Source organism: Chiloscyllium punctatum, chromosome 10 (genome assembly GCF_047496795.1).
Source record: "Chiloscyllium punctatum isolate Juve2018m chromosome 10, sChiPun1.3, whole genome shotgun sequence".
Lineage (NCBI taxonomy): Eukaryota > Metazoa > Chordata > Chondrichthyes > Orectolobiformes > Hemiscylliidae > Chiloscyllium > Chiloscyllium punctatum.
Window position 1 is genome coordinate 81,118,143 of NC_092748.1, and position 25,889 is coordinate 81,144,031.

Below are 25,889 nucleotides of genomic sequence, written 5' to 3' on the forward strand. Positions count from 1 at the left end.
TAACTAGTGGATGTAAAGAGAATGGAGAAAGGGTTTATATTTCATAATGAGTTGATTCTTTGTATCAAGGACCTCAGGTCCTTGCAGCCAAAATGAGAGGTAAATTAGTCTTCCACCAGCTTGATCTCCACCTCCAGCTCTATCACTACTGCTGAGGATAATGATAATACAAACTGGAAGGATGCACCATCACAGCTCTCTCCTGCACACCACCGGATCAGCGGCATTCATCTCAGTGGCTGCACGTTTATGATTGGGTTCAGAGTTACAATCTGGTGAGCACTGAGAATCTGCATGAGACTCCTGCAGCTGAGGGAGGTTGTGAGGGCTGAGGTCTCTTATACTCAGAGGACAGCTGGAGACCAGGCAATTGCAGAGCTCCATATGCCTCTAGGATTGGCTATTGAAGACCTGATAGAGATGCAGAGAAAGACAGGGGAACATTGATAAAGATGCCCATTGAAACTGTGAGTGAGAGGTGGAGGAGTTTCTTCAACATGCTTGCAAGAGTTAAAGTGGGGCTGTGTGGAGAATAAACACTGAAGTAGACTAATGAGTCAATCTGTCTATTTTATTGCTGGAGATTATATATAATTCTATGAAATGTTATTTTATTCATATAGTTCTATAAAGTAGTCAGAAAACACAAACACTGACTCACCCACAGGTCAGTGAATGTCTGGAAAAGATTTGATCGCTGGATGAAACCCAAAAAGTAAATTGTGAGGGAAGAAATAATAATATTTATTCTAAACTAATCATTTGCTGGAACTTGCTTTGGAAGTAGAAGATACAATTTTTTTGGAACACCCCACCTTTGTTTATACATTCTTATCCAATCATGCTGACTTGTTCAAAGGCGCAGTCAGTACTGATTGCTCCATAGCTTCAACTATGTCACATAAAGCTTAACCAATTAATATTTAACTGGATCTACCAAAGTTCACATTCAATTATTTTATTTGCAGGTTTGTTACTTCCGGAAATTTTTCAGTCAAATAGAAAATTATAACAGGATCAACTAGTTCAGTTTTTTTTAACTTTCGGATAACAAAAAGAAAACTTTATATGATTTCTCACATTATCTATGAAGGTGACCTTTATTTGTTTTAAATGGAAGCAAATTGTGATTTAGATTTACGGAATTGATTGTCTTTATATGCTTGCTTTTCGTGAGGTGTATCTGACTTCTTCTTTCTTTCCTTCCAGTACTGCTGTTTCGGAGATTTAACTTCATTTTATTACATTGTTTTTAATCATGGAAAGTTATATTGATTGTGAAGCCTTTTTCAACCACAAGCATGTACCTGATTTTAACGTGAAAGAATCGGTTAAAATAGGCCTGACAGTATTGTACAGTATTATTTTTGTGGCTGGAATAATTGGAAACAGTCTAACTATAAAAGTTGCACACGTTCTTCAAAGGAAAGGATATCTTCAGAAGAGTGTTGCAGATCACATGATCAGTCTTTCATGTGCGGATTTACTTGTTCTTTTACTGGGAATGCCCGTAGAATTGTACAGCGTGATATGGAATCCATTCTCAACAACATCTGGAAATGCAACATGCAAAATCTATAATTTCCTCTTTGAAGCCTGCAGTTATGCTACAATATTGCACGTTGCTACTTTGAGTTTTGAGCGTTACATTGCAATTTGCCACCCTTTCAAGTATAAATCGTTTTCTGGTTCAAGAACAGTGAAGCTGATCTGCTTTGTCTGGCTGACTTCATTTTTGGTAGCCTTGCCTCTCCTTTTTGCAATGGGGGTAGAGGATCCCTTGGAGGCATATGAGGACCATCCTCACATCCGTGCTCGCAATCACTGTGACATTAGAAAATCAAACCTGACTATTTGCACCAACCTCAGCTCCCATCAGATTGTGTTCCAATTGAGTATTTTCAGTGCTTTCATTGTATACATTGTGATACTGGTCTCAGTTGCATTTATGTGCAAAAAGATGATGAATACTTTAATTGGAATGAAGTCTGACAACACAGCTAGCAAAAACAAAGATCAACCAAAGCCTACAAGTGCAGCCATGAAAACGTCTAGAAAACAGAGCATTATATTTTTAGGTAAGAACTTCAGTGTTTTCTGATGGCGTATTATGCTTTAATTGTGCTTTAAAATTTGTTAAAGACAATAAGATGTGGGAAAACTGTATCAGTATTTATTATATTTGTGCTAGCCTAAATGCAAATGTGCAATTTGCAAGAGGTCGTAATTCCATTCATTCCTTCTCTAGCTTTTCATAATGGAAACTGACCTTTATATCTCAACTGTTTTCTCACTGCATTGATACATTTTGAATTTTGTGAAACGGACGACTGGATTTTATTGTCCCTTGGGTGAGATGGCAGCTGGGGAAGGGCACATGAAAATTAGGCATCATGACAAAACAAAATCTAATCAACATAAACAGAAAAACTTGCTTGTAGCTCCACTAAGGTTAAGGTCCCTTTCCTTGCCACTACTGAAACTTAACCCATTTGCAAGAGGGACCTTCACTAAGTATTTTGCCTGGCAACTTTCATCACTTGGGCTTGAGGCTGGGCAAGGGGGAATTCATCTTTTGTGGATCTCTGCATTATAAAGCTCACCACCAATGTCTCAATGAGCTATAAGGGACTGAACCCAATTCCAGAAGTGGCCACCTGCTTCCAGTGGTGTGGCTGGGTCCAGAAAAATGCTTTTCTTTTGAATGGTTAAGAAGTTTTGGAGAACCCGCCTTCCTCTCTCAAAAGGAATGGGATGGAGATGTTGGAAGCTCTGCCTTAAGTCATTTGACAAGGTGACCTCTGGTTAAATGCTGAGGAGTGAATCAGCACAGCATGAGAGAGATTTGAACTAACACTTACTTTTACATTGGGATGTGGGGAACACACCATAATGTGCAGCACCAAGATTTTATTCCAGCACTTTGATAATCATTGAAAACAGACACAGGGATTGAAATGTGTCATTAAACTGTATTTGTTGCTTCTGATACAGTGGATTTGCCATCTTTGTGCTCCCTATTATTTGCATGATTGCTGCTTGCAGTACATTGAGTGGTTGCATGCCTGAGTAGGAGGTTCAAGCAAGGCTCACCTCTAACGCCAGCCTGTATATTTAAAGCCAGTCCCCACCTCTTAGCATTGAGGTGCTTTAAGGTTGAAGCAGGCCCGAGACATTTGTGGAAAAGTGTTCGGGTATGAGGATGTGAGGATACATAACACAGCAGGGGAGAGAACATATTGTAAAGTTCTCTGAAGCTGCAGCAAATAAGATGGTGCAGGAGATAAAGGAGAAGAAAATATGTGTTCTATCCCCATGAAGTGAGGGTCATCACACACAAAATTTATCAAAGCTATTACAGGCAGATGATGAATGCCAGTACTAAGGATCTGAATGCAATGTTGTAGCAATTTTATGTCTTCACATCAATGGTCACTGATAGTGAATATGTCAGTTTGCTTCAACATACAGCACTCACCCACCAACAATTCCTGTCAATCCTGACTCAAACCCAACATTCATAGCTGCACCTTAATCTCTTCAGTTGGAGCACAGCTTAACACCCCACGCCTACATCACTTAGCTGGGACACCCTTCTCAGCAATTCAACCATGACAATATATCGCTGAAACATATTGCATCACACTCACTGCCTCACTTCTCTCCCTCATGTCGGCCTTATGACCAGACTCTGGGTGAGTCATAGAGTTGTAGAGGTAGACAGCATGGAAACAGGTCCTTCTAAATTGAACTAGTCTTATTTGCCTGCATTTGGCACATATCCCTCTAAATATTTCCTATCCATGTACCTGTCCAAATACCTTTTAAATGTTGTAATTATACTGACCTCTACCACTTCCTCTGGCAGCACAGTCCATATACTGTAAGTTGCCCCTTAGGTCCCTTTTCAATCTTTCCTCACTCACTTAAAACCTGTGCCCTCTAGTTTTGGACTCCTCTACCCTGGGGGAAAGATCTTGGCTATTCATCTTACCTATGCCCTTCATGATATTATAAGCCTCTACAAGGTCACTCCTCAACCTCCTATGTTCCAGGGAAAAACGTCCCAGAATATCCAGTTTCTCCTTGTAACTCAAATCTTCCAATATTGGTAACATTTATGTAAATCTTTTTTTTTGTACCCTTTCCAGTGTAATAAAATCCTTCCCATAGCAGGGCGACTCAAATCGTAAGCAGTACTCTAAATATGGCCTTACCATGTCTTGTGCATCTGTAATATGACATCCCAACTCCTGTACTCAGTGCTCTGACAGAAAAAAGGCAAGCAAGTCTAATGCCTTCTTCACCACCCTGTCTGCATGTAATGTGTTAAAAATCACACAACACCAGGTTATAGCGAACAGGTTTAATTAGAAGCACTAGCTTCCAGAGTGCCACTCCTTACATGTAATACCACTTTCAAGGAACTATGTACCTGCACCATGTACCTAGGTCTCTCTATTCAACAACACTACCCAGGGCCATACTATTAATTGTGAAAGTCCTGCCCTGGTTTGTCTTAACAAAATACAACACCTCACATTTATCTGCATTAACTCTATTGCCGTTCCTTGGCCCACTGGCCCAGTTGATCAAGATCCTGTTGTACTCTTAGATAACCTTCTTCCCTGTCCACTATATCATCAATTTTGGTGTCATCTGCGAACTTACTAACCATGCTTCCAAGATTCTCATCCATGTCATTTAAACAACAATGGACCCAGCATCAATCCTTACAGCACAGGCCTACAGTCTGCAAAACAGCCCTCTACCACCATGCTCTGTCTCCTACCATCAATCAATTTTGTATCAAACTGCCCTGCTCTCCTTGGATCCCATGTGATCTAACCTTTCTAACTGCGGTACTTTGTCGAAGGCCTTACTACAGTCCATGGAGACAATGTCTACTGCACCGCCCTCCCTGTCTTCTTGGTCACCTCTTAACAAACTTAATCAAATTTCTGAGGCATGATTTCCCATGCACAAAGCCATACTGACTATCCCTAGTTAGTTCCTTGCCTTACCAAATGCATGCAAGTCCTGTATCTCAAAAACCCTCCAACAACTCACTCATCACTGATATCAGACTCACTGGTCTATACTTCCCTGGCTTTACCTTGCAGTCTTTGTTAAATAAAACCACAACATTAGCTATCCTCCAGTCTTCCAACATCACACCCATGGCTGTCAATGATGCAATTATCTCCACTGTGACCGTCATAATTTCTTCCCTAGCTTCCCACAATTTTCTGGCATACATTTAATCAGGTCCCGGGATTTATCTACTGCTATGCATTTTAAGATCTCCAGCACCTCCTCTTCTTTAATGTGAGATTCCCAATTCATTATGGTTCAGCATGGGATTCCTCAAACTCTTAAGCTCCTTGGTGGGGAAGGATGAATTGGTTCCATTTTTTACTCACACCTTTTTGGTTAGTTGCAACAAGGTTAATTTATAAAGGATCCTATTCCCTTGTGGAGGTTACCAGTAGCTCGGTATTGATAGTTGAACAATCCTTAGTTTTCAGAATGGTTGTGATTTGATCTGATACCTCCGAATCTTTTCCACCATGATTAAATAATAGTATTGATAGGTTCTTGTTGTCTAGAGGAATTAAGGGCTACGGGGAGAACGCTGGCAAGTGGAGCTGAAATGCGCATCAGCCATGATTGAATGGCGGAGTGGACTCGATGGGCCGAATGGCCTTACTTCCACTCCTATGTCTTATGGTCTTATTCAGGATGAGAGAGAATTTGTTAACTGGTTTGCAACATTCAGAGTGAGAGTCTTTACTTGCAACATAGGGGTAAACAGGCCATTGTTAATCAATTGAGAACTTCATAGCACACTAGCAATTGAACTCAGGCTGGTACATATGAGAGGCTTCAGTCTCACTAGTTCACCAGGAAGGTTAAAGCTGGCTTTTTAACCATGTTCTTGTGTATTCTTCAAAGGGAATAAAACAAAATATGTCTGCATCTGGGATATAATCTGTTGATCAAGTGTCACCAAACCCTCATTATCTTTGTAGCTACAAGAGATCATAATCTGCTACAAGAGATCATAATCCAGTCTGTTTGAAATTTCTTTAACTCTTTAAGCGTTACTTTCCAGCAGTCTGTCTCTCCTGAAAGCCACTTAATTTTTGTCTGCAACCATTTTCCATCAGTCTTCATTTAAAAATAAACACTTCTGGAATTAAAATAAAATCCACAAGTTTGTGAGGTTTTCATCTTTGATCATAACACAGGAGAAGGTGGCACTTAATTGGACGGTGCAGCATCTAACCAGTGGAGGGCTGGAATGGCTGTCTCGCTTTTTCACCCATGACTGAGATGGAGCTCATTGTAATTGGAGCCTCCACTGCTGAATATTAGTCTTACACAAAACTAAACCCCTGTTACGATGCCCAGTTGCTTGATAAACTTTCCAGGGCTCATTTAATATTATCTCTATTTTATCATGTTAGCTCCAAATATAAAATACCCAAGTCCCATCATTTTTTAAAACCTCGTTTCATAAAAAAAACTCTTTATCGTTTTCAGACCACTTTCCTTAATAGCAAAATCACTATTGTTGGATCAGCTTTTATGATGAATGTCTACTTTTAACAATCCCAAAGGGCACTTGACCTCCCCCAAAGGTATGTGAAATAGTTCCACAGGGGCCAATATCCTGTCATGAAGTCATCCTTTGGCTTTAGTACTATCTCTTCAGAGTCAGGTCTCAGAGTGTCAGAATGTCTGACGTTCCTCTTTTTTCTCTGTCATCCAAGGATTTGCAATTGAACAACATTAACAGCCCCAATCAGGGAACCTACGGAAAAGAGTACATACCTCTCCAAATAACTCTGGAAGCTTCAGACTTTCTGTTCAAAATTCTAAAAGCTCACATATCAATCCTTAACCACCTTACTGATGAAAATTGGATCTGTTGAAGGTAACAGCAGTTTTACACATATGGAGACACCTCTATGAAGCACAGATGTGCTTACAGCTCATTCCCATTCCCCTCTGACAGAAAGGTTAGGTGCCTGTTTTCAAGCAGGGTTAGAAAGTCAGAGCTCTAGCCCCATTTTGGCTACGCCAGAGGTCACTTTTGTTCCCAAAAAGATTCATGACTCAGTATTTCAATTTACTTTGACATCTCTTAAAAGGCCTATCAATTTAATATTTTAAGACAGAATGACAGACTTTACCACCAGCTCCTTCTTGGCTCAATGTGATCATCTTGTTTTTTACAAGACATACCTAGAAAATCCATGACACAATGCCCTATGGCAAGTCCAAAGTGCATAGTCATTGCAAGCCAGATGTGCATCACCTACCATATCATGGGAAGAGAAACTCAGTCAGCATCTGGATTGCAGATCTAAATTACATTAGAAGCCGAATAAATTTTTAAATTATAGTTTTCCTGTACTTGCAGGATCTATGAGTGATTTGATATGGTCCAGTACTTGATATTCATCACACTCTGAAATCACTCAGCACCTGGCAAAACGTATTCACAGCAGTGTTACTTAAAGAATTTGTTGAACAGTTGCTGGCTTAATTTCAAACCGTCTTTTTTGTCTTAGCATTCATTTACATAATTTCCTGTTGACTAAAACATAAATTTGTGACATAAACAGATTTTCAAGACGGCGTTCTCTAAATGCCAATGTAAATCGTACGTAAATACTGGGAACAAAATTGAGTTTAGCATAAACAAAGTACACCACATCCAGTCATTATGTGTCTAAGCAGCATTCATTTACAGTCACCATTTGGACCAAATGTCTTGCATTGCGGCCACATGGTTTATGATTTCAAAACTATTTGACAGGTGGACAGCATGCTGACTACTCTTCTCAAGCAATTTATCTGACTGTTGGTACAAAACCGAGTGGGTTGCTGGCTTCTGGTATTCTCATTGCATTGCTGCCTTCAGTATACTCAGCAGTGGTGAACAAACTTGTTACAGACAATATGCTCTTCTTAAAACCAGTGCTGTCCCTCTTAAAGGGTGTTCCATTGAATAATCTGATGGAATTTAAAGTTATGAAATGAAACATCAAGGCAGAGAGATTTTACAGAGTAATGAACAAAAGGCTGGAAATATTAATCATGCAGGTCAGCGAGAGAAGAAAGGCCATGATTCTTTGAACATCCTGAGCTTCCTTCCAGTTGAAACATAATTATAGATAGCATTTTAAACTTAAATTACTGCCTTATACTGACTGACATTGAATTCTATCTGCCACACTATAGGATTTTCCCAACCTCATTGATATCTCCTTGCAATTTTCTTTGATCATTTTATGAATGACTGACACCTCCAATATGATATCAACTTGAAATTATGATTCCACTTCTTTATAACACGACTCCATGGGTGCAGCAAGTCATCAACCTATAAAGGACTGACAATAAACATTCATCTTGTTATTTGCCTCATATGGTTTATACTCTTTCCCCCCTATATGGTACTTAGATTAATCCTGAGGTTTTAGATGCATGCTATCAGAGCCAGAATTTAGCCACCTAAATGAATGTATTTTAAGGATGTGTTTCCTGCTGCTTGTTCAGGATTACCTTACCCATTAGGTCATTATTTTGCAGCGTTAGCTCGAGCTTAGTGGGAAGAATTCCTTTCTGCATGTGCAAATTTGCTTCCCAGTCAACTATCAACTGCGGTCGGAACTCTCTAAACGTCCATTATGAGTGTTGTTAACATTTGTGCAATTATGGGATAAATGTACATAATTACGTAACAGTGGTTTTTTTGGGTTGGAACTGCAGTATTTCACCGACAGCTGATTACTTCTATGCAACTTTATGATACAGAGAGTAATTTCACATGGAAACTGTGCTGTACCATCTTACAGTCTTGACTAAAGCTTGTAGTGACATTCATATATGGAGCAAACATGATTTGTCATAGATAATTAAAGATTTAATAGCATTGGGAAATGGCAATTTGCTTAAGTTAATTGACCCCCTTATTAATTGTCCTTGTTCATATTTTTTCTTCAATTCCAGTTGGAATTGATCATATTGATACATTTATTTTGAAAGTTGACCATATTATTGAGAACCAAAGTAAGAACTTAGCTTTTCCCTCTTTATAATATATCAGTGAAAAAAATTATCATTCTTTGTTTGCTTTGGGAATATTTATAATGAAACAATAAGTATGCTTTTATCAGTCAACAAACTATCAACATACTTGCTGTCCTTTGACAATTGTTTGCATATGAGTCAAACTGCAACTACACTGACCTTTCCAATGCATGTACCCATTTTTCCATAGGGTATTTTGAAATGGTCTTTCAAAACTGGCAAGTATCTTTAAGGTATTCATTCATAATTATGTGTTTCCTGTTTGTTGGCTTTTATTCCAAGAGATAGTTTCATATAAAGAATTGCAGGTATATTTACAGAACATAATAATCTGACATCTGCTCAGCATATAAACTCTCAGAATAAATTCTGATATTAACATAACATTATTCTATAAATATATTTGAACTAGACTATTTCAATGAACACCTCTATGGTGGCTAACTTTAACGTCAGTAAATAATGATATATACACATTTCGTGTGAGAGCACAGCATGGATAGTGTGTGTTAACCTGATTGATGATGTTACTCAATCTACATCACTTCATTAATTTACTTACTAACAGAAGATAATAGCATCATTGCTCATCTCACTACCATTTAATATAACAAATGTGCCAAATAAATCACTTCTAAAACTTTATTGTAATGTAGTAAGAACAATTGGTTTTGTTAAGCATCTGCAAAAGAATAGAAAGTTTTGAAAAGTCAGTGTTCCAGTATACTTTTAAAACATATGTGTGTTGTTCTAAAATATAAGTATAAAGATTCAAAACACATTGCAAATTATTCTGATTTCTAAATGAATAAGCAAGTCAAACATTTCTCAGTTTAATTTGGCTGCCACATGTCAACCTCAATAACAGTCTTTAACTTTGACACATCTGTCTTTTCTCTATCACCTAAGTCCATTTACTGACGAAGGGAGTGAAAGAATTGTCATATCCAAACCAAAATTGAATTTGCAGAAAATTAGAAGCATGTATACAATACAGCTACAACTGTAGGATATTTTAAATATTGAAAAATGGATTGTGTCATAGAAGTGTTCGTAGAGAAGAATGATAAATGTTTCTGCAGTATGTCCAGGACTGTAGTCACAGTTTATATATTTCTAATTCAACAAGGAAGGATTCAATTACTTCACATAATTCCGGGTAATGAAATGAGCCTAGTAAGCAGCTTAAAAGTGGAAAGCATTTATTCGGAACCATTGATCTCATTATGGTTAGGTTCATAATTAAAAACAAATGTTACAGACGGGGAGAAAAGATAAGAGAATATTTGCTAACAGCCCAAAAACAACCTCAGTGTGCATGTGCAAATTGTGAAAGCGCAGTCACCCTGCCAGTACTGCCAGTGACTTTATTCTATTCCATTCACTTATATTCATTGTGTTTATTTGGGCACCGCCATATTTTCCACTGGCAGGGTTTTTCACAAAGTGTGTCGGTGTAGAACAATGTGAATCTTTCACGATGTCATGAGATGCAGCCCAAAGATAAGCTGAAACCTGGGGTGTTGGGCCACGTCACAGTCATGTGAGTTGTCACATTCAGTCAGGGAGGAGGTGACAGTATGTATTTAATCCGACAGGAAGGTAGGGATATCAGGTCAGGTCAGATCAGGTCAGGAATATGGTGGAGTCAGTGATACATTGGCAGTTCTTTGCTAGCCAAGAGTTAGAACAGGTATTTTATCTCCTAACCTTTCCTAGCTAACAACTGTATTATGCTTAATTGAGTCAGAAGACAACTTCAAAAGGAGATTTTTCAGTGGCTTTTAGACACGGGGTAATTTTCCATTGCAATTTCCCCAGAAGGCTCTTTGCAGGGACACACTTAAAAAAACAAGATATGAAAAGTCAAAGAAGGCAATCAGAGGATGATGTCCACCGGTTTGCTCAGAGGTGGTTTCAAACAGGACCTGGATAGAAGAGAAAATTGTTGTGAAACAGGAGATAAGGAATGAAATTTCAGACAAGAAAACAGGGCAGTTAAAGACACAGTCACCAAAAAGTGGTGAAGAAAGGAAAGGATGCATACAAAGCAGAAGACTAAGTCAATTGAAGAGAATTTACATGATCACATGTCTGAACTACATTGGAATTTTATCAGAGTGAGTATTAATTCAGATGACTTTCAGTCATGCATGACACTTTCTTGAAAGTATGGTTACATACTTTTATATGTAGACATTATTAACTCAAATAGAATTCCTATATCTTCTCTACTCCTTTTCCTACAAACATCAAATTTCCTTTCATGCCGAACGCTTTCAATCCTCTTAAGTCATATAAATCTAAAATCTATCTCATTTGAATATTGCCCCATATTTGAATAAAGCATTCTATCCTCCTGCCTCACACATTTACAATATGTAAATAGAACATTTCATTTGACAGGCTGTCCATTTGTTGCTTTTGGTCTATAATTTATCTCTCTGTCACAACATTTCTAGTCCTTATTTTATTAAAGAAACTGGAACAATACACTTGAATTTCCTTTCTTGTTCTTTCAAAGCTCCAAAGATGTTGCTCTACATATTCTGTTTTATTTTCTACATCCCCCACTGTATTGATTTTGGCAATCTTTTCAAAGTTTCTCATTCTAACTCGATCTTTCCCAGGATCTTGAAACCATGATGTTCTTTATTTCCTCTGATTTATTCTTCCACCCACAATCTTCAAGCTTTTCACATCAATTGTCACTTCATGAATTACTTTACCTTCTATGCTTTATGCCAACTTTCATAGCATCTTACATTGTGGATTTTCAAATTTAAGAAACCTCATCAAACTCTGCAAAATATTTCAAACTTGAAAAGCATTACTTTGTGATACTTGGAATATGTTTTTAATAGACTTAAAAAGAATTCTTTTAGAAAATCCATTAAAAGCTCATTATAAGCTCTATGAGGTGTCATTGGACATATAATTTCAAATCAGTAGAGCACACCATGTGGTATAATTTTAAATGCTTTACCCTTTAACAAGACATTGAGATGCATGTATTATGTAGTGAAATTAATTTAGGACACACTGAAACTAAAGGTACATACATAATATTTGATTAAATGTATGAGTTATATGGTGTATCCTCAATTAGTTTTAATCAGGTGTGCGTCTGACCAGCACAGAAACTCATCACCATCCTTAACAGCTTCCAAATCAAATTACTGAGAAACCTATATGCATAATCTCTGCTTTTTCTCAAATGGGGAGTACACATTTACTTTGTAGGAACGCATTGACACTTGCTTAAGTCAGATAACTCAGGGACAAGTAAGGTTTAAGAGTCCCAAAGTGTGAAGGACACATGTGAGGCTTCAATGTTTTGAAAATGAATGCTCTGAGTATCCTGCTGCTTGTGTATCAGACATTACTCCCATACAACATGTACTTTCAAGGTTGTCTGAAACTCCTTGGGAAGAATCCCAGACTCATCCATTTGCTTGTCTGGCTGTTTAGAGTACTGTGGAGCTGCCTGTTTGGTGTGTTTTATTATCAAATCTGTCACAGGGGATTGACTGGATTCCAATATTCCATTACCAACTTGACCTTAAAGGGATCATGTTTACCTCTTCCTGCCAGTAGTTGACAACTAGATAAATGTCTGTGTGATTTTAGGCCTCAACAGGATAGATGGAGAAGCCTTTGTGTGAAACTTGCCCCCTTGAAGCAGGGATTTTGGCTTCTTTATAGGCATTCTATTACTGATTTGTTGCCAATGTCCTCTCAAACCACATTTTAAGCAAGACAATTTCCTACAAAATTGTCACTGCCCTTTTGATTATAACACTAATGCAAATCATACCAAAGCATATTGACCAGTAATTAGATGGGTTCAGAGGTAAGGCACTTGATGAACAAAATGCTATTTTTTAGCAATCTAATCAAGGTAGATACTACTCAATACTTGAGTTTGTTTATGGGGTTGTTGAACATTGCCAGCAAAGATTCTTTCGCAGCTGATATCGTATGAATCTCTTCATCAATTATATGACAATTTTTTAATGCTTAGAATAGATGAGCTCACTCTCTCACTGCAGGGCAACTTATGATAAATAGCCTAGCCATCTAACTGCTTTTGATGTACAAAACCAGAGTTATAATACAGGTTTAAAAGTCACCAACTGTTTCAACCAAGGTCTCTAACTGATCTTTTGAGGCAAAGGCACATGCAACCAGTGAAGTTAATGACCCTTTCGAATGTTGAAATTAGTCTCAGCCGGTGTCTATTCTCATTCAAAATATACTTCCTCTTTGTCATTGGCCCAACTCACAGCTTGTTCCAGGACCTAACACGTAGACTTGAAGGAAATTGTTCTTTTGCATCCCTCAAGGCTCCAAACCATGAAAGATTACATCATAGGCCAAAGGCCTGTTTCTGTGCTGTACTTATCTATTATCTTTGTACATAACGTTCACATTTCCAAACATTACTAAAACAAGCTGCTCATAAATTATGCAATTATACGCCTTTAATTTATTTTATGTTTAACAAACTTTATTGCTTTGAAGATAACATGTAGTTTCTCTCAGTTAATGTGATTTATTGAGATGATGGTTATACCATGGATTGGATTTTCAAAGTGGGGTTGAAAACCCAATACCCAGGTAAATTCTGGGTGCTGATACTACACCTTAACAATGTCACTCCTGCACTGTTATTTTTAAATTCAAATGTATTAAGTTGGGCAGCAGGTAAGCACTTGATTATTAATGCCAAACACTTCAAATAGGCGACAATTGCCTGCCCAGTGACAGTGATAAGAGCAAGCAGCAACCATGTTTGGGGCAGCCACTGCCTTCCTGAGATCTGGAAGCTCCTCAGACAGTCATTATTGTTGGAAAAGGTAGAACCAGTTATCAAAAAAAGGTCCAATGTTTACAACAGCACAAGCAGGGCTCCAAAACACCATGTAAAACAATTACAAGTATATTCAATACGTTCCACTGTATTCGCTGCTCACAATGTGGTCCCCTCTACACTGGGGAAACGAAGCACAGACTGAGCAACTGCTTTGCGGAACAGCTATGTTCAGATAGCAAAGATGACCCTGAGCTTCCTGTTGCCTGTCGCTTCAACATACGGCCATGTTTCCTGGACAATACTTCTGTCTCCGGCTTGCTGCCGTGTTCCAGAAAAGTTCAGTGTAAAGGAAAAACAGGGGACCCTGCAACTTTGGGACTCAATATTGAGTTCAATAATTTTAGGGCCTGAGCACCTTCTCCCATGTCCTTACCCCAACCCCACACACCAGACCTTGTTATCACATTGCCTGCTACCACAACCATCTCATTGTCAGCTACTAATGGTCACAGTTAGCAGGAATTAGATTCTCCCAGGCTGTAACCTTTATCCATTCCTTTGTTAGTCCAAATGTTGTTGTCTCACTCTGGGCTCCATCTTTATCTATTGTTTACTTCTCCCCGCTTCCAGCAAACCATCTTCAACATATATACCATACTTTCCTTAGCTACAATCAGTTCTGAAAAAAGCTCACTGGATCTGAAACGTTAATTCTGCTTTCTCTCCATAGAGGCTGCCACATCTGCTGAGCTTTTCCAGCAATTTCTGTTTTTTTTTGTTTCTCATTTCCAGCATCTGCAGTTCTTCTTTTGAGAGTTAAACTTTATTAGGCCCTGCAGCAAACCACAAGCTGTTCAGACATGGATCAGACTGTTTAGGTTCACCAAGAGAAACTTTAGAAATTCAGGCTGAATTAGACAATTCTCTGAACAAGTCCTGTCTGAGTTTAAGGGGCTGTGGAAAATGCTGTTCATTCTCTCTGGCTTTTGATAACTACAAAGTGCACTAGATTCATTAAGACTCTGACATTGTTCCTGAGTACACATGATTCTCAAATCCCATCTACAGCAAGTCCTAACCTTGTGACCCTTTGAAAATCTGGACGCATACACATAGAGTCATATAGCGCAGAAACAGAACCTGCAGTTGAACCAATCCATGCCGAACAGAATCTCAAACAAAATCAGTCCCACCTCCCTGCTCCTGGCTCATATCCCTCCAAACCTTTCCTATTCATGTACTTACTCAAATGTCTTTTAAGCATTCTAATTATACCCACACCCACCACTTCCTCAGGAAGTTCACTCTACACATAAACCATTCTCTGTAAAAAAAAATTTGCCTGTCATGTCTCTGTGAAATTCATAATGTAGAGACTCCATCTCTCAATGGAAATGATTTCCTTCATTTTGATAAAAGCAGATTTTACCAATCATGTCCTATTTTAAGTATGGGTTGACAATTTCTCATAAGAATGACTTAACACTCACTTTGCTGCATCCTATGTGAATCCAAAAGGTTCTCACAAAATACGAGCAACAAAGCTTTTTGTTCTGCTCCCCTTGTCGTTAATTTCTTTCCCTATCTGTGTTGCTCGAAGTGCATTGCTTCAAAATGCAAGTTCAAATACAGATTCAGTCATTGCTTGTTGAATCAGAGTCACTGAAGTGTGAACTAATCCATGGAGAATTGTTGGTAGATTAATTTGTCCTGTTGTGGACAGGCTAGAGTGCTGCAGATGAGATACCTTGTCAAGGGAAAATGCTCATATGCGTGAAGCATAAAAATGGTCTCAAAATTTCAAAACTTGTCAATCTTCATCTGTTCCAAACATGGTTGGCGGAACGAATATCCTCAGCAACCGATTTTCAGTATCAGGTTTCTGATGCATTTCATCATGCTTTTCATAGAAAGTAAGTAGTAGAATCTAAAGATAATTAAATGTATTTTTGTTAATTTTAAATGCTGGATGAGAAATTATGGTAAGTAATGAATAATAGAAAATATATAGAAGGAGGGTTTAGATAGGGAAACAAAATTCAAGCTAAGAGTTTCTGTTTCAAGCATGTGTGTTAAAATGGTAGCAAATTGCATTCAAAATGGGACCCATTGAGAAAGTATTTTCTTTCCCTTGAGTTTATGTTCAAACTTGCTCCCTTATCACCAGATCGAGGATCAGCTGTGAAGTAGTGCATTCCAGACAGCTGTTTAAAATGTAACTTCTATTAAATACGTTCTCATTATAATTTTTGCTTACTTGGATTTTATTTTAAACTTTCAAATAATGATTCGTAATGAATTTATTCGCATAATGTTCTTGGGATCTAAATTATTCTTATTATTACAACAGGAATGTTTATTTCAGGATTTCATTGTGCAATCTGAAAAAAAATAAAATCCAGTATCGGGAAGATACAGTTCCAGGAACCTCCACCAGTGCAAGAATTATGTGAACAAAAATCTTCATTTCATCAGTCGATTTTACACATTTAATAACTAGAGAAAATTTTAACACATATTTTACTGGTGAAGTTTTCTCATATTGCAAGTTATTGAAGAATCATAGAATAGCACAAAAAGAGATCATTTAATTCATCATGCCTATAGCAGTTCTTTGACTGAGCTAACTAAACCTTTTCCATTTCCCTGCCCTTCCTATCTGCATAGCAAATCTTTCAATTCCTTTTTGAAAGTTAATCTTGAACCCATTTCCATCATCTTTTTGTCTCATTATGTACCAGTTCATAATATCTCAGCATATATTATGCTTTCCTCATGTCATCTCTGGTTCTTTTGTCAATTACATTATCCTTTGTTCTCTGTTTTCTTTTCAATACATTCATCGGATGTGAGCAACACTGGGTAACTCACAATTTATTGCCTGTCTGTAATTGCCATTGTTAAGATGGTTGTGAGCTACCTTCTTGAATTGTTGCAGTCCACATGGTATGGATACACTCACAGTTCTTTTAGGAATAACCATTGAGGATCTCCGGTTCCAGGATGTTGAGCAACAGTGAAAGAACGACAACAGAGTTAACATGTGTGTGACTTGGAGGGAGACTTGACTGGAGTTTCAAACCATTTGCTCTTGGCGTTCTTATGTTCTATGTTCTATGTTCTATGTTCTTGAGGGTTTGGAAAGTACTTTTAAAGGAACCTTGGTGAGTTGCTATAATGTATCATGTAGATGATGCACATTGTGTATTGGTTATCAAAGAAGTTAATTTTTAAGGTGCTGTACAGGGTACTAATAAGGTCAAGCTTTTTGAGTGTTCTTAGAGTTGCATTTACCTATGCAAGTGGGGATTGTTCTGTTACCAGCCTATCATGTGGATTGTAGGTGGTGGACAGGCTTTGGGGTGTCAGGAGGGAAGTAGTATATATTCCTCTGATCTGTTCTTGTAGCCAATAAATTTGTATGGCTACTCCAGTTCAGTTCAGTTTCTGTTCAATGGTAACCCTCCAGATTCTTGATAGTGTAGGAATTCAGTGATGGTAATCTAATGAATTAGGTCAAAAGATATTAATTTGAACCTTCCGTATTGGAGGTAGTCATTGCCTGGCAGTTATGCAGTGCAAATTTTATTTGCTGCTTGTCAGCGCAAAACCGAACATTTTCCAGGTTTTTCAAAGATGTGTGTGGAGAGATATTTGTCTCTTGGTTACTACACAACCTTTGGATTAATGACTTTTAATTTTATACAGTATTTAGAGTCATAGAGTCATAGAGATGTACAACATGGAAACAAACCCTTCGGTCCAACCCGTCCATGACAACTAGATATCCCAACCTAATCGAGTCCCACCTGCCAGCAGCCGGCCCATATCCCTCCAAACCCTTTCCATTCATATACCCATCCAAATGCCTTTTAAATGTTACAATTGTACCAGCATCCACCATTTCCTCTGGCAGCTCATTCCATACACATACCACCCTCTGTGTGAAAAAGTTGCCCCTTAGGTCTCTTTTATATCTTTCCCCTTTCACCTTAAACCTATGTCCTCTAGTTCAGGACTCCTCCACCCCAGGGAAAAGACTTTGTCTATTTATCTTATCCATGCTCCTTATAATTTTGTAAACCTCTGTAAGGTCACCCCTCAGTCTCTGACACTCCAGGGAAAACAGCCCCAGACTGTTCAGCGTCTCCCTATAGCTCAAATCTTCCAACCCTTGGCAACATCCTTGTAAATCTTTTCTGAACCCTTACAAGTTTCACAACATCTTTACGATAGGAAGGAGACCAGAATTGCACGCAATACTCCAACAGTGGCCTAAACAATGTCCTGAGATAAAAACAATGACTGCAGATGCTGGAAACCAGATTCTGGATTAGTGGTGCTAGAAGAGCACAGCAGTTCAGGCAGCATCCAAGGAGCTTCGAAATCGACGTTTCGGGCAAAAGCCTCTTATCAAGAATAAAGGCAGTGAGCCTGAAGCATGGAGAGATAAGCTAGTGGAGGGTGGGGGTGGGGAGAAAGTAGCATAGAGTACAATGGGTGAGTGGGGGAGGGGATGAAGGTGATAGGTCAGGGAGGAGAGGGTGGAGTGGATAGGTGGAAAAGGAGATAGGCAGCTAGGTCAAGTCCGGACAAGTCTAAACTTCCAGTTACTGAACTGGAAGTTTAGAACTAGGGTGAGGTGGGGGAAGGGGAAATGAGGAAACTGTTGAAGTCCACATTGATGCCCTGGGGTTGAAGTGTTCCAAGGCGGAAGATGAGGCGTTCTTCCTCCAGGCATCTGGTGGTGAGGGAGCGGCGGTGAAGGAGGCTCAGGACCTCCATGTCCTCGGCAGAGTGGGAGGGGGAGTTGAAATGTTGGGCCACGGGGCGATGTGGTTGATTGGTGCGGGTGTCCCGGAGATGTTCCCTAAAGCGCTCTGCTAGGACGTGCCCAGTCTCCCCAATGTAGAGGAGACCGCATCGGGAGCAACGGATACAATAAATGATATTAGTGGATGTGCAAGTAAAACTTTGATGGATGTGGAAGGCTCCTTTAGGGCCTTGGATAGAGGTGAGGGAGGAGGTGTGAGCGCAGGTTTTACAGTTCCTGCGGTGGCTGGGGAAAGTGCCAGAATGGGAGGGTGGGTTGTAGGGGGGGCGTGGACCTGACCAGGTAGTCACAGAGGGAACGGTCTTTGAGGAAGGAGGAAAGGGGTGGGGAGGGAAATATATCCCTGGTGGTGGGGTCTGTTTGGAGGTGGCGGAAATGACGGTGGATGATTTGGTTTATGCGAAGGTCGGTAGGGTGGAAGGTGAACACCAGGGGCGTTCTGTCCTTGTTATGGTTGGAGGGGTGGGGTCTGAGGGCGGAGGTGCGGGATGTAGATGAGATGCTATGGAGGGCATCTTTAACCACGTAGGAAGGGAAATTGCGATCTCTAAAGAAGGAGGCCATCTGGTGTGTTCTGTGATGGAACTGGTCCTCCTGGGAGCAGACCCGGTGGAGGCGGAGGAATTGGGAATACGGGATGGCATTTTTACAAGAGGTAGGGTGGGAAGAGGTGTAATCCAGGTAGCTGTGGGAGTCGGTGGGTTTGTAAAATATATCCGTGTCAAGTCGGTTGTCATTAATGGAGATGGAGAGGTCCAGGAAGGGGAGGGAGGTGTCAGAAATGGTCCAGGTAAATTTAAGGTCAGGGTGGAATGTGTTGGTGAGTTGATGAATTGCTCAACCTCCTCACGGAAGCACGAGGTGGTGCCAATGCAGTCATCAATGTAGCGGAGAAAGAGGTGGGGAGTGGTGCCGGTGTAATTAGCTGCACTCCAAGGTCTCTTTGTTCAGCAACACTCCCAAGGACCTTACCAATAAGTGTATAAGTCCTGCAAAGATTTGCTTTCCAAAAATGCAGCACCTCGCATTTATCGGAGTTAAACTCCATCTGCCACTTCTCAGCCCATTGGCCCATCTGATCAAGATCCTGTTGTAATCTGAGGTAACCTTCTTTGCTGTCCACTACACCTCCAATTTTTGTGTCATTTGCAAATTTATTAACTATACCACTTATGCTCACATCCAAATCATTTATGTAAATGACAAAGAGGAGAGGGCCCAGCAGCGATCCTTGGTCACAGGCCTCCAGTCTGAAAAACAACCCTCCACCACCACCCTCTGTCTTCCACCTTTAAGCCAGTTCTGTATCCAAATAGCTAGTTCTCCCTTTATTCCATGAGACCGAATCTTGCTAATCAGTCTCCCATGGGGAATCTTGTCGAACGCCTTACTGAAGTCCACATAGATCACATCTACCGCTCTGCCCTCATCAATCCTCTTTGTTACTTCTTGAAAAAACTCAATCAAGTTTGTGAGACATGATTTCCCACGCACAAAGCCATGTTGACTATCCCATGCAGTCCTTTCTTTATTCTTTCCATCAAAATTAATCATTTCATATTTTTCAGAATTAAATTCCATCTGCAACATATCTCCAAACTTCTTAGATGTTGTCCTAATATCAATATTATCCTCTTCACTATATATTCCAGTTCAGAATCATGTTATTTCCATGCTTTCAAATTATTTCAGGATCACTACCATATATCGTAGAGACCAGTGGACCCAACACCAACCCTTTTACATTTGATCCACTCTGAAAAACAATCCTTTGTCAAAGCATGATGTGGTTTCTTGGGTCAAACATCACTGCCATTATGTAATGGTCTAAGTGCTTCCCTGTGTGTTAGTCAATATAACATATACCACGAAGATTGGGTTTTTGTTTTAGACAAATGTTTTGAAATTGATGAACAAAATTATCTCTTTCCACACTTATAAGTTGTTAGATTTACACATAGTTTTGCATCTGTCCTTACTGATGTTATGGATATTGTCATCAGCAATGGCAATCACCTGCCAATGAGAATTATTGTCCACCCAGGAAATTCCATGTCTCTGGTCCTGGGTTCTGTGAATCCTTTCATGGCTAATGAGCATGTTCCTGGAACCGAATCTTCAACCACGCATTTGACAGGTGCTTCCAAGAGGTGGCAATTTTGTCATTGGTCTTGAGAGCTTTTCCATTCCTTTCACCGGTTCCTTACCCGTACTTCCTCTTGCAGCCAGGTATTCTCTGAGAATTGTGTACCTTCACGCATCAATTTCCTCCAAATTGGATTCTTCTTTACTAAGGGTCTCCCATGCATTGACATCTATGTTGTATTTCATGAGGGAAGCCTACAGACAGACTGACTTTGAAATGCTTCTTTTGTCCTTCTCTAATTTGAGTGCATCCCTTGAGCTGGACAAGACTGTAACGTTGCATATGACAGACTGTGATAGCTACACAGATAACTGACTGCACTGAGGGTCTTTATACTGGAACAGCTTGTCTTGTGATGTCATCTAATTGTGTTAAAGTTAAACCTGTTTTCTAAGATCTACTCAGTCGGGCTCTGCTTTCTGTTCCTTTGCTAATTTTCTATTCATGTCACCACTAGAGAAGCCACCAATCTTGTTTATACTTGGGACATTAAGACATATTAAATCTGAAGCCATCTTAGTCCATCCCATAATTCCCTTTGTCTGACCACCTCTATTTCTGAACTGTTCTTTATTCTACTGCTATTGGTAGGCGAAGGCCTCTGTGCACATTTCATTTCATCTTTGTTTTTCATCCTGAAGCCCAACATCTCTCAAATTAGTTTAAAGATAACCTCACAGGACATTGAATGCATGCAGTTCTCTTGAGTTGCAAACCAAGACATCCTGTATAGGTTCTTAGTATTCCAGAAATGGATTCAACAGCCCAGAAAACTAAAGCACTCCCAGTTCACCATTTTACCAGCTATGTATTAAACTGACTTATCATACTGCTTCTGCTGAAACTGTTACAGACTGACTGGTGCATGGAGCCTGTCCACCATTTTATTAATTGGAGCAATGTTATCTTTTGAATCCTAATTCCATACATACAAATTCATAGATGCACATATCATGTCATCTGTCTCTCTTTTTAATGTTTTTCTGACATCGTGACCTTCAGGAATTGTCCTGTTACATTATCAGACACACAAACAGATTATGGATAAATATGATGTGAATTTGGTGAATTTATAGGATTGTTACAATTTCTGATTTTTTGATGCATTTATAGCAACTAGTAGCTGATTAGTCTGGACAGAGCTCAACAACTGAAGAGATTCATTTTAAAATCTGATCGATGTGCTCATACAGCAAGCAAGTATGATGGAGCTTGTGACAAAAATGGCAAAGCTAATTAAGAGTCTAACCATCAAAGCACTTCAGTACAAAAATGAAGGATGAGAGAAGACACAACAATTTGCTGCAGAATCTATTTATTTCAAAGCATACATGTTCTGAGCTGCATCAGATTTCTGACAAACTAACTGTGCTTTTCATCTAAATTCTATGATTTTCACCATATGCCACAGATCACAGTTGGTGATCACCACTGCAATTTATAGAAACTTATTTAAAACAAAAGTGGTCCCTTGGATTTTATTATTTTATTAATTTTCTTTCTTTTAATAAGATAATGAATAAAAATACTGAAATTTGATGAGGTTGTTACGATGGGAAACAATTGATATTAGCCAACATGAAACGGCAATTTGAACTTCAATAACTTCATCATTGAAAGTCCTTATGGTACACATAAAATAATTGAGTCTCCCCCATGATCTTGCATAAAATCATAACTAAATGAGAGGTTCCTCCCCAAACACAACAAAGCTGCCATTCTTTTACTGCCTGGTAATGTAAACATAGTAAAACCTGAATCCTTTGTTGTCCCTTCTTTCTGAGTCAGATGCAACCAATCCAATATTGTAAGGCAGAAGATGGAGCAGGCACTTTAAAGCAGCTGTAATTGAAAGGGCAGGGTATTCAGCTGCCTCCTCTCTCTCCTGTCTGCTTCAGACACTTAACTGCTGAAGGTTTTCTTCACCATCTGTAGGAAAATTGCTTGTAACTTTGGGGCATTTTAAGGTTGTACATTGTTTCTTCTAAAGCAAAAGTGTTAACCCTAGAAAGTATTCAGGATCATCTCGCTCCATCAGAACACTATCCCTTAGTAAATAAAACCCCTGTTTCCCAACTACAGCCCACTGCACACCTTCTAGCTGATCTCCGCCCAGAGATTGGATGAGATTTGGAATTTGCTGTCTCATGGAGTGGTTGAGGCAATTAGCATAACATTCCTTAAGGAGAAGTTAGTGATGTGCACAAAGGTGGAAAGGAGATGTTGATAGTATGAAATAAATTAGGAGAAGGTTACTGTGGAGCACAGACCTATTACCCTGAATGGCCAGTCTTGGTACTGTGAATAGGTAAAACAATGACTGCAGAGTCTAGATTAGAGTGGTGCTGGAAAAGTCACAGCAGTTCAGGCAGCATCCAAGGAGCAGTAAAATCGACGTTTCGGGCAAAAGCCCTTCATTGTACTGTAAATGTCATTCAATTCTATGAGTTAATTGAACATAGAACAGTACAGGTCCTTTGGCCCTCGATGTTGTGCCAACCTTTTATCCTACACTAAGATCAAACTAATCTCCATACATTTCATTTTACTGTCATCCATGTGCTTTTCCAATAGTTACATAAATATCCCTAATATATCTGATTGTACTACCACCGCTGGTAGTGCATTCCACACGCCCACCACTCTCTGTGTAAAGAACCTACCTCTGACATCTCCCCTCAATCTTCCTTCAATCACTTAAAAATTATGTCCCCTCATGATAGGCATTTCTGCCTTGGGAAAGAGTCTCTGACTATTCACTCTATCTGTGCCTCTCAGCATCTTGTACTCCTCTATCAAGTCACCTGTCATTCTTCTTCACTCCAGTGAGAAAAGCCCTAGCTCTGTCAATTTTTCTTCATAGGACATACCCTCCAGTCTAAGCAACATCCTGGTAAATCTCCTCTCCACCCTCTCTAAAGTTTCCACATCCTTCCTATAATGGGGCAACCAGAACTGAACACAATGTTCCAAGTGTGGTCTAATCAGGGCCTTATAGACCTGCAGCATAACCTCACAGCTCTTAAACTCAATCCCCCTGCTAATGAAAGCCAACACACCATACGCTTTCTTAACAACCCCATCAACTTGGGTAGTAACTTTGAGGGATCTATGAACGTGGACCTGAAGGTCCCTCTGCTCCTCCACATGGCCAAGAATCCTGCCTATAACCCTGTAAGCTGTATTCAAATTCAACCTTTCAAAATGAATCACTTCAAACTTTTCCAGATTGAATTCCATTGGCCGCTTCTCAGCCCAGCTCTGCATCCTGACAATGTCCTGTTGCAACCTACAACAGCCCTCCACACTATTCACAAATCCACCATCCTTCGTGTCATCAGGAAACTTACTAACCCATCCTTCCATTTCCTCATCCAAGTCATTTATAAAAATTCACAAAGAGCAGAGGTCCCAGAACTGACCCCTGTGGAACACTGGATTAGTGGTGCTGGAAGAGCACAGCAGTTCAGGCAGCATCCAACGAGCAGCGAAATCGCACCAATGGTCACCAAGCTCCAGGCTGAATACTTTCCATCTACCACCATTCTTCTATAGGCCAGCCAATCAGTCAATTCTGTATCCAGACAGCCAAATTTCTGTTCATCCTATGTCCCCCAGCAAATTCCGAGAAAATTAATTTAGGCTATTATTTCCATGTGAATCCTTGCAACCACAACAAGCCCATTGCACTAAATGTACTGATGATTAATTTACCAATAACCAAATCTGATGAGTTGCATCAAGTGCCTTATTTGTCATTATAGAGCTCACTGATAAAATGTAAATGAGGCTGGAGCCTAAAAATGACAACTGCCTTTAAGCTTGGAGTGAGGAAAACGACACAGTTCATAAGTCAGGATCAATTGTTTTGTCCCCAAACATATACATATAGCTAGAAGTTTAAGAACTACACTAGTTCATTTAAGTTATTGATAAAAAAATCAGAATTAAAATGTGCATTGCATTTATAGAAGGCAAGTCCAAAGTAAATAGTAGTTTATTATATAAATAATAAATATGCTTCATTTACTGTGACTTTAAAAATAAATTTCAATGCCAAATGATTAATATTGTGGTGTTCTCTAATTTATTGGATTTACCATGTGAGTAATTACCTCGTGGCACACAAAGAGCAATTCCAATCTATTTAGTCCTTCAGGGGCCTATCTTTAATCTTTCCCAGTGCACATCCTGTCAAATATTAATCAGTTTCAGTGTTCATAATTGAAATGTTCGTATATTATAAACATATCGGGCTTGATTTCCAAAAGCTGAAATTGTAGCAGCACTGCTAGTAAGATGGGAAAAATATCTTTCATTTCCTCAGGAAGTTACAAAGGACTTCACAACAATTTAATTCCTTTTGAAGTTTTGTATGTGGCAATCAATTTCCACCCAGCATAATCAATAATTAATCCATATTGAATGGAATTGATTGCTGATATTGGTAAGCTGGGATACTGACAAAACCAAAGTTCTTCTGCAAACACTATGCTCCTCCACATGGGAACTTTTATATCCACCTAAGCAGATAACTTTGCCATCCTAATGCCTGAAATTAAGTTAACATCTGCACACATCTTCCTTGTGTTTGGCCCATGTTCGTCTAAACTTTTCCTATTCATGTATCTGTCCAAATGTCTTTTAAATGTTGTAACTAGACTTGCATCTGCCACTTCCTCTGGAAGTTCATTCCACATTTGAACTACCCTCTGTGTGAAAAAGATGCCCTTCAGGTCCCTTTTAAATCTTTCCCCTCTCACCTTAAACCCATTCAATCTAGTCCCGAACTCTGTTACCCTTCTCGATGTCCTCACGATTTTATAAATCTCTATAAGTCCATCCCTCAACCTTCTACACTCCAGGGAAAAATATCCCAGCCTATGCTTATAACTCAAACCTTCCAGGTCTGGCAATATCCTGATAAAACGTTTTTACACCCTCTCCAATTTAATAACATCTTTTCCAGAGCAGGGTGGCCAGACCAT

The 25,889-nt window shown here is 39.3% G+C and overlaps 1 protein-coding gene across 2 annotated transcripts in view; it reads left to right on the forward strand.

The window, feature by feature from the left end:
- Nucleotides 1-984: 984 nt before the first annotated feature.
- The window catches only part of gpr39 (G protein-coupled receptor 39), a 136,466-nt gene continuing 111,561 nt past the window's right edge, over nucleotides 985-25,889 (forward strand). The window contains exons 1-2 of one of the 2 annotated variants that reach the window (XM_072579637.1): nucleotides 985-1,093; nucleotides 1,210-2,078. In XM_072579637.1, the coding sequence (XP_072435738.1) occupies nucleotides 1,259-2,078 (820 nt within the window). In that variant the 5' untranslated portion in view covers nucleotides 985-1,093; nucleotides 1,210-1,258. Of the gene's footprint in view, nucleotides 1,094-1,173; nucleotides 2,079-25,889 lie in introns of those variants that run through there. The other variant, XM_072579638.1, reaches the window with a different exon arrangement.